The sequence below is a fragment of the Cydia splendana genome, chromosome 7, assembly GCF_910591565.1.
Source record: "Cydia splendana chromosome 7, ilCydSple1.2, whole genome shotgun sequence".
NCBI lineage: Eukaryota > Metazoa > Arthropoda > Insecta > Lepidoptera > Tortricidae > Cydia > Cydia splendana.
In genome coordinates this window covers 18,423,134-18,438,026 of record NC_085966.1, presented here as the reverse complement: position 1 = coordinate 18,438,026, position 14,893 = coordinate 18,423,134, and the positions used below count along the sequence as shown (strand labels likewise).

The window sequence follows — 14,893 nt, the reverse complement described above, 5'->3', positions numbered from 1 at the left end:
TGACAGTAAACTAAACTTGGGCGTGTCGGCTTCTGGCTTTGTATTTAGTTTCAGTTTTACTGCAGTTACAACTGCAAAAGTTCTAAACTAAAACCTACCTGTACGGAGCTCCTTTATTCATCCTATCCATAGAGTCAGCTAGCAGCATCGTGTCTTGGTACCGCTTCTTGTTCAAGTTGACTGAGAGTTGCTCCATGTGCAGCGTTAATATCACTTTGGGTAAACTAAACTTGGGCGTGTCGGCCTCTGGCTTTGGATTTAGTTTTAGTTTTAATGCAGCTGTTTTCTAAACTAAAACCTACCTGTAAGGAGCTCCTTTATTCATCCTGTCCATATAGTCAGCTAGCAGCATCATGTCTTGGTACTGCTTCTTGTTCAAGTTGACTGAGAGTTGCTCCATGTGCAGCGTTAATATCACTTTGGGTAAACTAAACTTGGGCGTGTCGGCCTCTGGCTTTGGATTTAGTTTTAGTTTTAATGCAGCTGTTTTCTAAACTAAAACCTACCGGTAAGGAGCTCCTTTATTCATCCTGTCCATATAGTCAGCTAGCAGCATCATGTCTTGGTACTGCTTCTTGTTCAAGTTGACTGAGAGTTGCTCCATGTGCAGCGTTAATATCACTTTGGGTAAACTAAACTTGGGCGTGTCGGCCTCTGGCTTGGGATTTAGTTTTAGTTTTAATGCAGCTGTATTCTAAACTAAAACCTACCTGTACGGAGCTCCTTTATTCATCCTGTCCATAGAATCAGCTAGCAGCATCATGTCTTGGTACTGCTTCTTGTTCAAGTTGACTGAGAGTTGCTCCATGTGCAGCGTTAATATCACTTTGGGTAAACTAAACTTGGGCGTGTCGGCCTCTGGCTTTGGATTTAGTTTTAGTTTTGCTGTGGCATTGATTGGGCCAAGCGCTGAAAATAACAAACAGTGTGGATTAAAATAATATATTGGGTATATATTTGATAGCGACGGTTCAAAGGTATAACCTAAACATGGTACTGATATTGGCTACTATAGCTGGTCAAGCAGATCTTGTCAGTAGAAAAAGGCGGCAAATTTGAAAAATGTAGGCGCGAAGGGATATAGTCTTATAGAAAATTTGAATTTCGCGCCTTTTTCTACTGACAAGATTTGCTTGACGCAGTATAGTGATTACTTTCTATATTTTAAAATCAAGTTCACTAAATTGTTTAAAATGTGATGAAAATAAGCCATGAGGCACATGACAAGAAATAAAATTAGCCCAAATACGGCTAGGAAACAGTGTTTAATCAGTTCCATTACGGACTTCAGTTGACAATTTTATGGTGTTCAACAGGCACAGTTGAATAACTCCCTAACTGGAGCTTTCCAAACACAAATGTAAGTATCAATTTAAAATCTCACACTTTTGAATATCTGCTCCTATTTGAAGTGGATTAAAAATGAGAAACAATGTAAGCCAATTATAATCCTCTTACCATATCTATAATACGTAGGTTGTGAAGACTTGGTCGCGATCTCTTTCTCCAGCCTATCCCTGATGGATTCTTCTGCGTGTTTCGAGTACAGCTCTGTCGCCGGGTTCCAGTATATTGCCAGACCGTCTAAATTTAATATCTGTAAACAATAAGTTTGTTAAATTCAACTGTTATTAAGAGCGCCATCTCTCTCACTATGAGACCCTAGCCCTAAGTGACTGGGATAGGAATTACTAGTAATGTAGTTAACCTATTGAGAAATGGCCAAAGCGATAAATCTTCTTCAGGTTGTATGTAAATGTATTCGAGAAATTCGAATGATGGCTATGGCTCACGAGACCGGGTGGAGTGTTCTAGCGTCAGCCGAGAAAGTTGAACACAATGTTCAAATAGATCATCGGCCATAGTTCTTTTTGAGATCAGGATAGTTTTTAAACAACAAGGTGGTCCAACAACTTATCGACACAGGCAACAGTTGAGGAGAGTCTTTTCAAAAGGGCGTATTTCTGTATGGACACCATACAATAATGAGCCCTTTTGAAAAGACACTCTTCAGTTGACTAAAGTAGCTGGAGTACAGCACGACCGGTCATTCTGGAGATAACATCCAATGATGAATTTCTAAACTCGGTTAGAGTCAAGCCGATAATAATCGTTTGTCCCTTTCCGACGTATTAATATGATGGAAAGGGACACACGATTATTATCGGCTTGTCAACTTTAGTAAACGTTTATGAATAAGGGGGTAACTATGTATATAAACTTAAGGTTTAAAATGGCACAAACCTTAAAAATCTTAGTGACGGCGTCCTGTATAACCGTTTGTTTCCAGTTCTCATCAGTCGTGTGCACTGAGAGGTTATGTAGTGTGATGCCGAAGGAAAAGGGCGCCTTGGGGTTCGTTATGCTGTCCTCGTAGCGGATGTGGATGTCTTTTATGTTCAGTTGGACGTTCTTTATGATCTGTGTAACTAGCTTCTCGACGAACGTCTCGTCGAGTTTGTTTTGATCTGAAATTATTTTATAAGACTATTAGAACAAGTTTTTTACTCTCCTAATATATGTACATAATAGCTCGCATTTCTAGTACAAAGCTACAAGATGGCAGGCTCTACAACGCGCGTTACGGGGAGAGCGCGTGAACTGTATACGGTAGTATTTCATTATTTTTGCCTTATCCGACGTTTCTGCTGGATTGCACCTACCAGCTGTAGTTACGTCCCAGTAAAATCATAAAATGTCTACGGAAAAATGGTGGTTCTAATAGCTAAATTTAATATCTGTACAAAACGCTAGAGCTTAAAGTGTAGACGTGTAGTGTAGTGTAGTGTACGTGTGTGTGTGTGTGTGTGTGTGTGTGTGTGTGTGTGTGTGTGTGTGTGTGCGCGTGCGTGAGTGTGCGAGTGTGCGAGTGTGTGTGTGAGTGCGTGCGTGCGTGCGTGCGTGCGTGTGTGTGTGTGTGTGTGTGTGTGTGTGTGTGTGTGTGTGTGAGTAGATGGTAGCACCTGATTAAATTGTCAATGTAAAGTTTAGGTTTTACATTTAGGCCACTAAGCCACAATCTAATATATATGGGTACTTGGGTACTATACGCGTTGGAAGTCTACCATTATCGACCTTAGATAACCATATAGTCATAAATCCCGTCACTGAAATGAAATAAGTTTATTCCTACCTTTCTCAGCTTCTTTCTTCTTAGCCTCCTCAACCCTCACCAGCTCGGCCTGTTTCGCTGCCAGCGCTAGCTTCTCCTCTTTCTCAGGGTCATACACGACCTCAGCCGAAGGGTTCACGATCAGGAAGAGGCGTTCGATGGACGCCTCCACCGACGCGCCGTATAGGTTCTTCCATGGTATTTTGAGGACGAGTTTTCCTGTAATGTAAATAATATTTAGCTTATCCTACAGCCTACAGTCTACACGGTCAATTTATAGTATTAATTACTTCAATGAAATTTCAATCATTTTCAATTGCAACAGCCAATTATTTTTGATTGGTTACCTAATAGGCTTTAAGGGGTTATCACACCGATGTGTTGGCGTGACGGCGCTATGCAAGTATATGCCTATGTCCCGCTTGCACATAGGAGCGGCGTGCGGGTCCGCATCCAATGTGATAACTGATAAGCCAAGGCTATTGGCTATGTGTGTGGCTGAGGAACAAAGCGATAATCGCGCAAGGTCGCAAACCCTAGCCGCTGCTGAAGATTTTCTATATTAGACGGGTTTGTGATTATTAATGATCTTAATAACATTGGCAAAGTTTAATCTTTAACAAAAGCTGTTTGTTTAGTAAACAGTAGGTAAGTAGTAAACATTTTTATCTGATAGTTGCTGATAGTGAAATGAATCACTATTAAAATGTCACGGACCTACTAAGTACCTAATTAAAAAAAAACATACAATCGAATTGATAACCTCCTCCTTTGGGATTTGGAAGTCGGTTAAAAAAAATATTAAGGGCAATCCAAATCTTCGTAAATTATAAGTATTTTGTTAAATTTCATAGGTAGGACCTACATATAGGTACTGTATATTAGTCAAAATTCAAATCAACTTCCGGTTTCAATCAACTGTCCGCATTTATACCATCGAAATTGAAAAAAATATAAGCTTATTTGATAATTGTCTTATAACATTCTCACAAACGGCTAAAAATAAATGATAAGAACTAATTAATGAAACATAAATTCTTGTTGTATTGGTTAACATGAATATTATCACCATCCAGTAATGTCAGCGATTGACCTTGAGTTTTTGTTAGTGTGAGTCACTCACACAATTAAATCGTATGATTTGATTGGGGGCATGATGTCATAGTCTGGGCCACAGGAATGTTATTCTAACCGTTTAATGAGTCGAACGGTCAGAAAAACCAATATAAGTGTGCGCAGCGCACTCTAATTGCTCTACTCTACTACAGTCACTCATCAATATCTTAACATGCATTTTAACGTCTTGATAATAAAGGCTTTGTTCAGATATTTATGAACACCTTGGCCGCTCCAATATATCGGAGGGCGACTGTACTAATTTCACTTAATAGTTCGCGGCTTGGGCCCACGACTGCATGAGCAAAGTGTAATACTGTCTGCTCTTGCCTGCTTCTAAAAATGCCGCCCGAAAAAGACAACCTCAAGCAGAGTTGTAGCATGAGCAGGAAGGAAGTTCTATATAAAATATCTCTGCTCTCTATCTTGCTCACTGTCCCGGCCCCAGCGGCAGGTACCAATATCAGAAATCAAATTCCTTGACCATCAGTGGCGGATTTGCAGTCTTTGCCGCCCTAGGCTCCAGGCCCTATAGCCGCCCCTTTGGCAGCGCCCATCATATTGACTACATTTTAAGTTATTTCTTGTTATCATCAGTGAATTTTTTGTCACCCCTTGCCGCCCCTAATTTTTTGCCGCTCTAGGCCCGGGCCTACTGGACCTTAGGGCAAATCCTCCACTGTTACCATAGAGTGTCAGGGAGCTCAATGTTACACTGGTGCACCTGACCGTTTGACTCATACGTTCTGTGAGCAATGGGAACGCATAGCCAGTTTATGATTCAAATATAGGTGAGTTCCTGCGGAGAGAATGCTAAGTGGCCTAACCTTATTAACATTGATTCTCTGTCTATTTGAAAAACAGCGGCTGCTTGAACTTTTTATATTTGATAGTAATTTAATTTCAGGCCTCAATATTGTAAATCAATATGATAAATCGGTACTTTATCGTACGTACATTGTCACTAGACAAGTACAGCCTGGCAAAAAAGAGTAGAAATTAAAAAGTGGCAACACTGTAGTGACGTCCCTTTCAAATCAATTTATATAAAGATCGGTTTTCCTAGGATAGCGGTGCCGTCATATAATGGCCGTCTCCATACTAAATAATATGGCTAAATATGGATGTCGTAGTATTTGTATGACGGCACCGCTATCCTAGGAAACCAGAGCATAAGAGAATGGGACGACACTACAGTGTTGCCAGTTTTTAATTGCTACTCTTTTTTGCCAGGCGGTAGACAATCAATACAAAAGCCGCTAGGAATCTCATTTGTCATTGTGGCATGTTTACAAAGCAGAAATCAGATTTCTAGTCCTAGACCATATCTGTCAGGGTTCACTGGCACTTGTCCCACCGCCGACGATGAGCGATAAGCGAGTAGAACGATAAACTAGAAACGAGTGGGCGAGCGGCGAGAAGCGAGTGTTAGCTCCAACAGTTTTGTCGCTCGGCTATAGGCGAGTGTTCGAGTGCGACGGACTATTACTCGCGTCACTCGCTCGGGCGGTGCAGCGTAGCCGAACACGCAGACTGATTGGTCTCGCAACTTGAGTTCTAACTACGAAGCGAGCATCGCCGAGCGAGTACCGCTGAGCTAGTTTTATCTTATCGCGGCGACAAACTAGAGAGCGAGTGTTCTCGCCGGCAGTGTGAACAGCCAGCGATGAACTATTAATATATGTGTCTCTTTTACTAACACAGGATCCTAATCTTTTGTTCGTTTCTTGGGCGAGAAAATCGCCGATAGTTAATCGCTTACTCGCTCTAGGTGCCTGGTGACTCCTAAGTATTTGACTCGCGCGTGTAGGTGCCGTTGCCCACACGGTTCACTGACAGTTCATAAACCTTATTACAAAAGGCATAAGGTCCACCGGCGATGGACAGTGTTGCTGTTCGTACTCTGTGAGCAATGGGAATGCCAACTAGTTTATAGTTCAAATATAGGTGAGTTCGTGTGGAGAGAATGCTAAGTGGCCTAACCTTAACCTTATTAACATTGATGTTCTATTTGATGAACAGTGGCCGACTGGCTGTATGAACTTTTAGTATCAGATAATGGTCAAAGTAATTTAATAATAGTACTATAAATCTCGACCATTTCATTATAAAAATATATTTATATTTATGCAAATGAGTATTTTAAAATCCTTTATTAGATATGTAATAAATACAGCAATTATAAATATTTACATATACATTATATATTCAAGAAATGTGTATAATTTGAATATATACCTGTATATTCAAATGATATGCAATCCTTTGTAGCAACTACGCCAAGCGGATGGAAACAGGCAGGACGGTAAACGGATGCAATGACCCTACTATTAGTAATGAAATAAAAACCTTAACACAAAATACCACCTTAATGTCAGTAAATTAATAGCCAGGTCCACACAGAGCCAGCGAGAATGCACTTTATTATAGATGTGCCTCGGCCGAGGCGGAGAGTACGAGCGTACACTGGCCGTTTTGTGATATGCTCGCTCTGTGTGGACCCAGCTAATGATATCTTAATAGCATTAGGCTGTATCAAAATACATTTAAATGCTATTCTTTATGGAAATAAAAATTAACATAGGTCTTTCCTCAGTTGTAACTGTTAGTATACTAACAGTAATCAAATAAAATTTTAATAAAACAACATTTTACTAAACATAAATACCAGAATATTTCCTGTACTTGACCCAAATCTGAATATGTGATTTATTGACCTTGTGAATTGTCCTCAAACTATTATTTTGATCTTATATACAACTGTAGTAAATAGTGTGCAAAAATCCACAAAAAGTTTATTGCATAGATGCCATTGCCAAGACAAATGGATCAAAACAAATCATGAAATTCAAGATAAAGAGATAATGAAATAACAATAAAAAGTACGTATGTAAACTATGTTGCAACTACTCACCCAAGTGTCCATAGACAGTCTGAACCGGGATGTTTAGCTCCTCCAGGGCATTCTGCTTTAACTTCAAATTTTCCAGCACCACATCGCCTATAATAACATTTTATACCTTAAATAACCGCATATTATTGGTTAGGCATGACATCATACCAACATGCGTAAAATCACTTACCACCCCATATTCCCAGTTTCAACTGGGACCGATTCAAATTTTCCACATAATCCCCAAGGAACCTGTTCAGGACGTCCACCACAATGGATTCGAACACCATCCTGGACCAGATTCAAAACAATAATATAATTTACGACTGATTATTTAAAACGCTCATGGCAATGTCCAGCGATCACACATCGCCGACCCAAAAGAAAGTCACTCTAATTTACTTTGTTTAATTATTTTTGTTATTGAAAATGAACATGTTTATGAAATAATCGTGAATAAATTCAGAATAGTTTCCTGAATTATCACACCAGCGCAAAATAGCATTGACGATTGTCAATGTTGCAAGCAAAGAGTCCGGTTAATACACGACCAAATAATGTACAGCCCAATAATTGGCGTCCACTTTTTTGGATGCGTATTATTGGGTTGTACACTACTGCCCTGTTAAAAGAGTGGCTTCATATTATTGGCACGGACCGAGCTTGTACACCCTGATAACGCTCAACCCAATAATACACGACCCAATAATACGAATCCATTTAGTGGACGCCGAATATTGGTCGCATATTATTGGCCCGTACCGAGAATGCTCGACCCGGGATTGCTCAACCCAAGAATGTACAGCCCAATAATTGGCGTCCACTTTTCGCTCCACACCACAGACTATAAATATTTGACACATAGAGTGTTATTCTAGGGATGGGCGACGATTTTTAAGTTTACGATTCAATAATGTTGCCATGCGCAAAAAATAAGCAGATAATGGTAAGGTTAAGTAGCTAACATATTATCGCACCGCACCGCGACCTTGGTGCGTCGCACGCATAAGTAAGAGCGAGAAAGAGATATATTTTTTTTCCAGACGGAAACAAATTGTCCGATCCATGAAATGTATACTTGGTCAAGCAGATCTGGTCAGTAGAAAAGGCGGCAAATTTGAAAAATTTAGGCGCGAAGGGATCTCTTCCCATAGAAAATTTGAATTTCGCGCCTTTTTTTATTGATAAGATTTGCTTGATCAGCTATAATTAGAATAAAATGACAGAAAAAGGTGCCTGCAATTTGCGAATTTAAAGTAGTAACACACTATCGCACCGCACCGCGACCTTTCGTACCGGTAAGTGAGGGCGAGAAAAAGATATCTGTTTCTCGCTCTCATTCATGAGTGCGACGCACCAAGGTCGCGGTGCGGTGCGATAGTGTGTTAGCTACTTTACAGGGTTTTAAATGAGTATAGTTTTCCTGGTTCTTAGGCCCCGTTCGCACGACAGCTTTTTCAACGCGCGTTAAAAAAGCGTTTGAATGACACAAATGGATAACCATTTATGTATTCACACGACAGCGGTGGCGCTTTTTATCCAGTGTTGTTGGATTTTAGACTTTAAGCTTTGGTCGATAAGTCGAATTTAGAGTGCGAACAGATTCAAGCGCTTTTTTAACGCGCGTTGAAAACGCTGTCGTGCGAATGGGGGCTTACTGACTGTCAAATTGGTTTGACGAACTATAATTAAGTCTTCGTCACACAGGAGCGTTTTACGGGTGGCGCGCGAGCGGGGCGTGAGCGTTTTATATGTAAAGTAGCTATAGGTGGTCAAGCAAATCTTGTCAGTAAAAAAAGGCGCGAAATTAAAATTTTCTATGGGACGATATCCCTTCGCGTCTCTATTTTTCCAATATGCCGCCTTTTTCTACTGACAAAGAAAAGAGATATACGTTTCTCGCTCTCACTTATGGGTGCGACACTCCAAGGTCACGGTGCGGTGCGATAGTCTGTTAAGCCCCCCATTCACACTCCTACCTTGTAGTCCGCCTCGTAATCCGCCTCGTTGGGTAGGATTGTGTATGGGGGTTGCGGACTACGAGCCGTCCTACAAACTCAAGTAGGATGCCACTTGGGTCCTACAAATCCTACAAGCCCCGCCCACCGCTGTAGTCCGCCGCGTAGGATTGTGTGTGGCTTGTCGTCCTACGTTGAGGACTACCGTGTTTGACGTAGGTATAACAACAGTGCGCGCCATTTTGTTGAAATTTGTAAAGGAATCGCTGTTTTTGGACCAGAAATCACCCAATTACTCCAACAAACAATGGAGGAATAGGCATTGCAACAATTATTACCAATACTTAAGAAATATGACGTTCTCTGGCGAATTTTTAGCAGTTTCTTTTCCCACACTCTTTTTTATTTTTATCCAATAACAAGAAAATACATAGCAGAAGAGCTATTTTCTTTTTTTAAATTGCACGTAAAGCCCCCTCCAGACTATGCGCGTGAATCGCGGGCGAAGCCGCGAACGCGAGTGTGGAGTCGATTTCGCTGTCTGCGAAAATCGACTCCACACTCGCGTTCGCGGCTTCGCGCCGCGATTCGCGCACGAGTGTGGAGGAGGCTTAACATTTTCAAGAGTAAGTAGACCGACCACAGACCGACACTTGTGAGAAACGAATCAGTACTGGTGATGGACGGCAAAACAGAGGGCCTACCGCGAACCACGTTCTACGTTTTGCCCCTCTGTCGCGCGTGTAAATTCGTACGTAAGTGTGACAGGGAGGCAGCACGTCCAACGTGGTTCGCGGTAGGCCCTTAGTACCGTGTGTGAGCTATTTCTTGCTCCGTAGTCCTGCGAGGCGGACTACAACGTAGGATGGTGTGTGAGCTATATCTTACGCCGTAGTCCTGCGAGGCGGACGACAAGGTAGGAGTGTGAATGAGGGGCTTTAGCTACGCGGCGCGCCCCGCTCACGCGCCGCCCGGAAAACGCGCCTGTGTGACGAAGCCTTTACAGAGAATTCTTATTAATAGTTTTTAACAGAAGTAGACCGTTGGAGCTGACCTAAGTTTCTGAGTTACACACTCTCTTTTTGTATTATTTAACGAAGACTTCCTTATTCCTTCGGGACTGATCGAATCGGTCGATTTGATCAGTAATGAAATTGGCGTCAATCTCCAATTTTAGATTTATGGTGATATTAGAGCCCTCTAAATTTAATAAACGGGTATGTCCTTAAACCACGTCCAAGACCATCGGTGGACGGGCAGCAGCGTCCCTCAAATTCGGTGTACTCGACTGCGATCGCCAACCCGCTTGCCAAGCGTGGCGATTATGGCATTCACCCCCCAAAAAAGGGGGAGGCCTATGTTCAGCAGTGGACGTCTTATGGCTGAGATGATGATGATGATGATGAAATTGAATAAATGCCCCAGAACGAAAATACTGACCTCACAAATTGGTATTCCTTGCGTCCGCACCTCATTTTATCGGTAATATCGGTCATTATCGGTGGTTGAATTTGTGAGCCAAATTGGTATTTGCGTCCGCACCTCCTGATTCGATCGGGCAATTGAATCAGATTGGCGAAAACATGACTAATCTGGATATGCCTTTAATTGACAAGAGTTTAAAGGATATTATACAAATACGACGGAATAAAAATAAACTTGCTTATACTGTTGTGTATTGCTATTGAATAGCTTGGATTGCTCATGATAAAATTAATCTTGATTGAATTTCTTTCAGATCAAAAATCAAGCCTCAACATCGCAATCCCTCAACTCAAAAAAAGATTCCGATTGTTGACGCCATAGATATAATTATTTCCAAAAAGCGTGCACAAATAACAGATGCACGTGAAATATTAGCTGAACTAGCTCACAGATTAATAATATGTGTCTATACGGATTAGTATAGCCGCCCGTCATACTTTTTTTTCTATTTATTTTTAGAGCTTGTCACCGAGGTGAACTTGTCGCTCCATAAAAAACTACAAATTTATACATTCTTACAACTAACTTATTCTATATACTAAAGCCTTTCGTACAAGCTGCAATAGCGCCATGGCAGCATCCGACGAAGGAGCAGCCAGGACACTATTGCAGCCCCCAACATAGCATTATGGCTTACGCCCGTCATACTGGGTCATACTGAACAACTTTTTCTATCGGACCAACCCCGAAATCCCAAAAAAAATATTGGCCTTCCCATAGAAAACGTCGACATCCATTCGATCAAAATGTATGAAACGGCCAATAAAACTTAAGTGATTTCGAAGTTGGTCCCATTATAAGTGTCATAACTGAAAAATTTGAATTTGATTCAATCAGGTAGCGGTGATTGCTAAAGGGGCTTATACTCGGCTTAAACATAGAACACGGACCTAATGTAACGATGCATTTTTACAAATCGGTCGTTACAGCCGGTCGCAACGACGGACTCTAAGCCCCCATTTGCACGAGAGCTTTTTCAACGCGCGTTAAAAAAGCGTTTGAATCTGTCCGCACTCTAAATTCGATTTAACGACCAAGGCTTAGGTAAGTCGAAAATCTAACAACGCGTGATAAAAAGCGCTACCGCTGTCGTGTGAATAAATACACATGTATCTATTTGTGTCATTCAAACGCTTTTTTAACGCGCGTTGTAAAAGCGCCCGTGGGTATGGGGGCTAAAGGCGTATCCTGACCAGATCCTGACTAGTAAATTTTTCGCCAATCTGATTAAATTGCCCGACCGAATCACGAGGTGCGGATGCAAACACCAACTTGGCTCGCCGAATTCAACCGCCGATATTGACCGATATTACCGATAAAATGAGGTGCGGACGGTTGAATACCAATTTGTGAGGACTGACGCCACACTGTGGGCTGAAATTAGGCTTTCTTTGACATAGAAACCGTTGTTTTTTTTTTTTTTTTTTTTAATGGCTTCGGGCTCCGGGCGCATTCAGCCAAACGAGTAAAACGGGGAAACGGAATTAAAGGATTACATTATAACGGATAATCCGGAATTTTGGACAAGGATCAGGATAAGGTAACGTATAATAAATTATAGTTTTATATTAGGTCATTACCTATGAAATTGGCGTTTTGTTCGGAGAATTTCAACGAAACACGAATTTCCATACAATTAATTTTGCGGATATTTTTTTGATGGCTAATTCAAACCAAACAAAATTTTTCCAGTAATTTATGACACCTTTAAGGTATGTTTTCAATATCTCCATTTCTTGAAAATTGGTACCATTAGAAAAATATAAGTAATTTTAATACTCGAACCGACAGCACATGAAAAGACCTATTTTCAAGGCTTAATTCTGAACACTTAACAATAAAAAATAACAATTAATTGTATGTAAAATCGTTGTTTATTGAGTGCACTGTAGTTTTATTGTAATTGTGTATGTACTTTTGTAAAAAAAAAAAAAACTAGGATCAGACTTATATCTATGAACAAAAACGCCAATTTCATAGGTAAGGACCTAATATTACGACGTGAATGGTTTATGTTTTCTTGATTGAAATAGGTTTTGCTAGGCATTGTTATAGTAACCTATGAATTTTAGACGATTAGGAATGAAAGTTGTCGAGTTACGAATTTAAAAAAAAAATCGGGTTGCACTCCTGGAGTGCCGACAGAAGTGAAAACTCAATGACTAGTCCAAAATGTCTGCAGCACTATGTATAATTGACCCATCCTCCTTTCTATTGAAAAACTTTAGTTCTGAAATTGCTGGCCAGTGAGCTTAAATTTATAGCGTTAATTGTTTTTCTCAAAAATGGACGGCAAAGTCGACTTTGCCATTTAAAAAATAGGTCGCGAAGCGCGTAGTTTATGGTCAGTCAAAAATTAAAAAGTTAAAAACATTGCAGTCTCGATTTTGGGACTGCAATGTTGCATACAAATTCCATTATTTGTCGAGTTCCAAACTTTTTAAAAGTTGAAATGGCCATATCAAATGAAGGCACAGGCCCATTAAACAGCCAAACAGATGATTAGTACCGCGACTATTTAGCTGTCTCAAATAGGTTGGCGTATTTTCGGCAGAAAAATACACTTCTATTTTTTTATTAAAAAAATAAAAAGGCGGCAAAGGTAATTTTTTCAATTGTTTCTACTTTTTTCCGTGAAAATATATACGTAAGAACGTTGCTTTTGTAAAATATTTCTATGATATTTATATTTCTTGCACCATTTTTGAGAAAAGCACTATATATGACTCGGCTGGAAGGCTACTTGCTGGCTTCGGATTCAATTAAACGGACTCCCAAGGTCGTCCGTTTAAAACGAATCCTCAGCCTGCAAGTAGCTGCTTCCGAGCCTCGACAATAATGTACTATAAAATTCGAATATAAATTGTAAAGTTACCTTGCAGACCTCGCATCTAAATATATTTGGTCATGATATTTTGAGTTTTCACTTTTATTAGCGATTTTATCAAGATGTAGCTTTATTGAATTATATTGGAGTGATATAAAGTTAGAATGTAACTGTGAGATTCTCGTATTTCAGCCCGTACAAGATTTATTGCTTAATATAAAAGTTCCAGTTTTAAATAATTCACCTGATTATGATACGTTATGACTAAAGTTCTTTGGTGAATAACATTGTGCGTGACACATGACGTCAGCGTTACGTTACGCGTTATGTGTTACGCTGTATCGAGTTTATCATTTTTTCCCCACCTCAAAAAGTGCTCAGCGCCGCTAAAGAAGTTTTCACTTCAAAAAAATGTATGGAGCAGGAACAAGAAATCATTATTACTTACTCAAGAAACACAAAACAAACCGTATAATATCTTCGCAGGTGGTTATACTACGAATTATTTGTGATTTTTTGGCATACTACATATATCCGTCACGGGTGCGGCTTTTTTTAAAATCATTAATTGTTTCTATGGGAAAAGCACAAAAACCAAAGTCAACATATTAAGATTTTTTTGACTGAAATGGGTTTTGCCCAGTATGTTTATGCTAAGTTGTAAGTTTCAGACGATTTGAGTCGAAAATACTAGTTATGATTTTTTTTTCAAACAAAATGTATGGAGCCGGTACAAAAATCAAAATATCTCAACAGTTGACTTTGGTTTTCGTGCTTTTTCCATAGTACCAATTAATGTTTTTTTTAAAAAGCCGCACCCGTGACGGATATATGTAATATGCCAAAAAATCACAAATAATTCGTAGTATAACCATCTGCGAGGATATTACGGTTTGTTTCGCGGTTCTTGAGTACTTAATAATGATTTCTTGTTCCTGCTCCATACATTTTTTTGAAAAAAATTCGTAACTCGACAATTTTCATTCCAAAGCGTGTAAAATTCATAGAGTCGGACCAAAAAAAGTCTGCAGCGGATTTGATAGCCCACGCAGTGCAAGTGTCATTTAACGTCATAATTTCATAGAAGTTTGACGTTTAAAATAACACTTTCACTGCGTGGGCTATCAAATCCGCTGCAGACTATTCTTGATCTGACTCTAGGTTACCATAACAATGCCTAGCAAAACCTATTTCAATCAAGAAAACATAAAAATAACAACTTCGGTTTCTATGTCATTGAGAGCCGAATTTCAGCCCACAGTGCGCCAGTATTTTCGTTCTGGGGCATTTTTTCAATTTAGAGGGCTCTAAAGGCCCCTGTACACAAGGGACCAGCGCCGGCTACTCCAAGGGACGCAGCCATGCGGTAGAATGAGATAGCAATAACACTTGCTCTCTCTAACGCACAAATGCGTCCCTTGGAGTGGTCGGCGCTGACCCATTGTGTATAGTTCGTAGTTTTGTAACAGAGCCCGGCGGCTAATCCTATTGTTTATTGTTAA

At 40.2% G+C, this 14,893-nt stretch overlaps 1 protein-coding gene across 1 annotated transcript in view; it reads right to left on the bottom strand.

Moving 5' to 3' along the window:
- The window catches only part of LOC134792417 (intermembrane lipid transfer protein Vps13), a 106,889-nt gene extending 99,249 nt beyond the window's left edge, over positions 1–7,640 (bottom strand). The window contains exons 1-6 of the mRNA XM_063763715.1: positions 7,312–7,640; positions 7,143–7,229; positions 3,134–3,331; positions 2,245–2,468; positions 1,459–1,597; positions 711–909 (exon numbers count right to left, since the gene is read on the bottom strand). Of these exons, the coding sequence (XP_063619785.1) occupies positions 711–909; positions 1,459–1,597; positions 2,245–2,468; positions 3,134–3,331; positions 7,143–7,229; positions 7,312–7,411 (947 nt within the window). The 5' untranslated portion in view covers positions 7,412–7,640. The remainder of the gene's footprint in view (positions 1–710; positions 910–1,458; positions 1,598–2,244; positions 2,469–3,133; positions 3,332–7,142; positions 7,230–7,311) is intronic.
- Between the last annotated feature and the right edge of the window lie 7,253 nt (positions 7,641–14,893).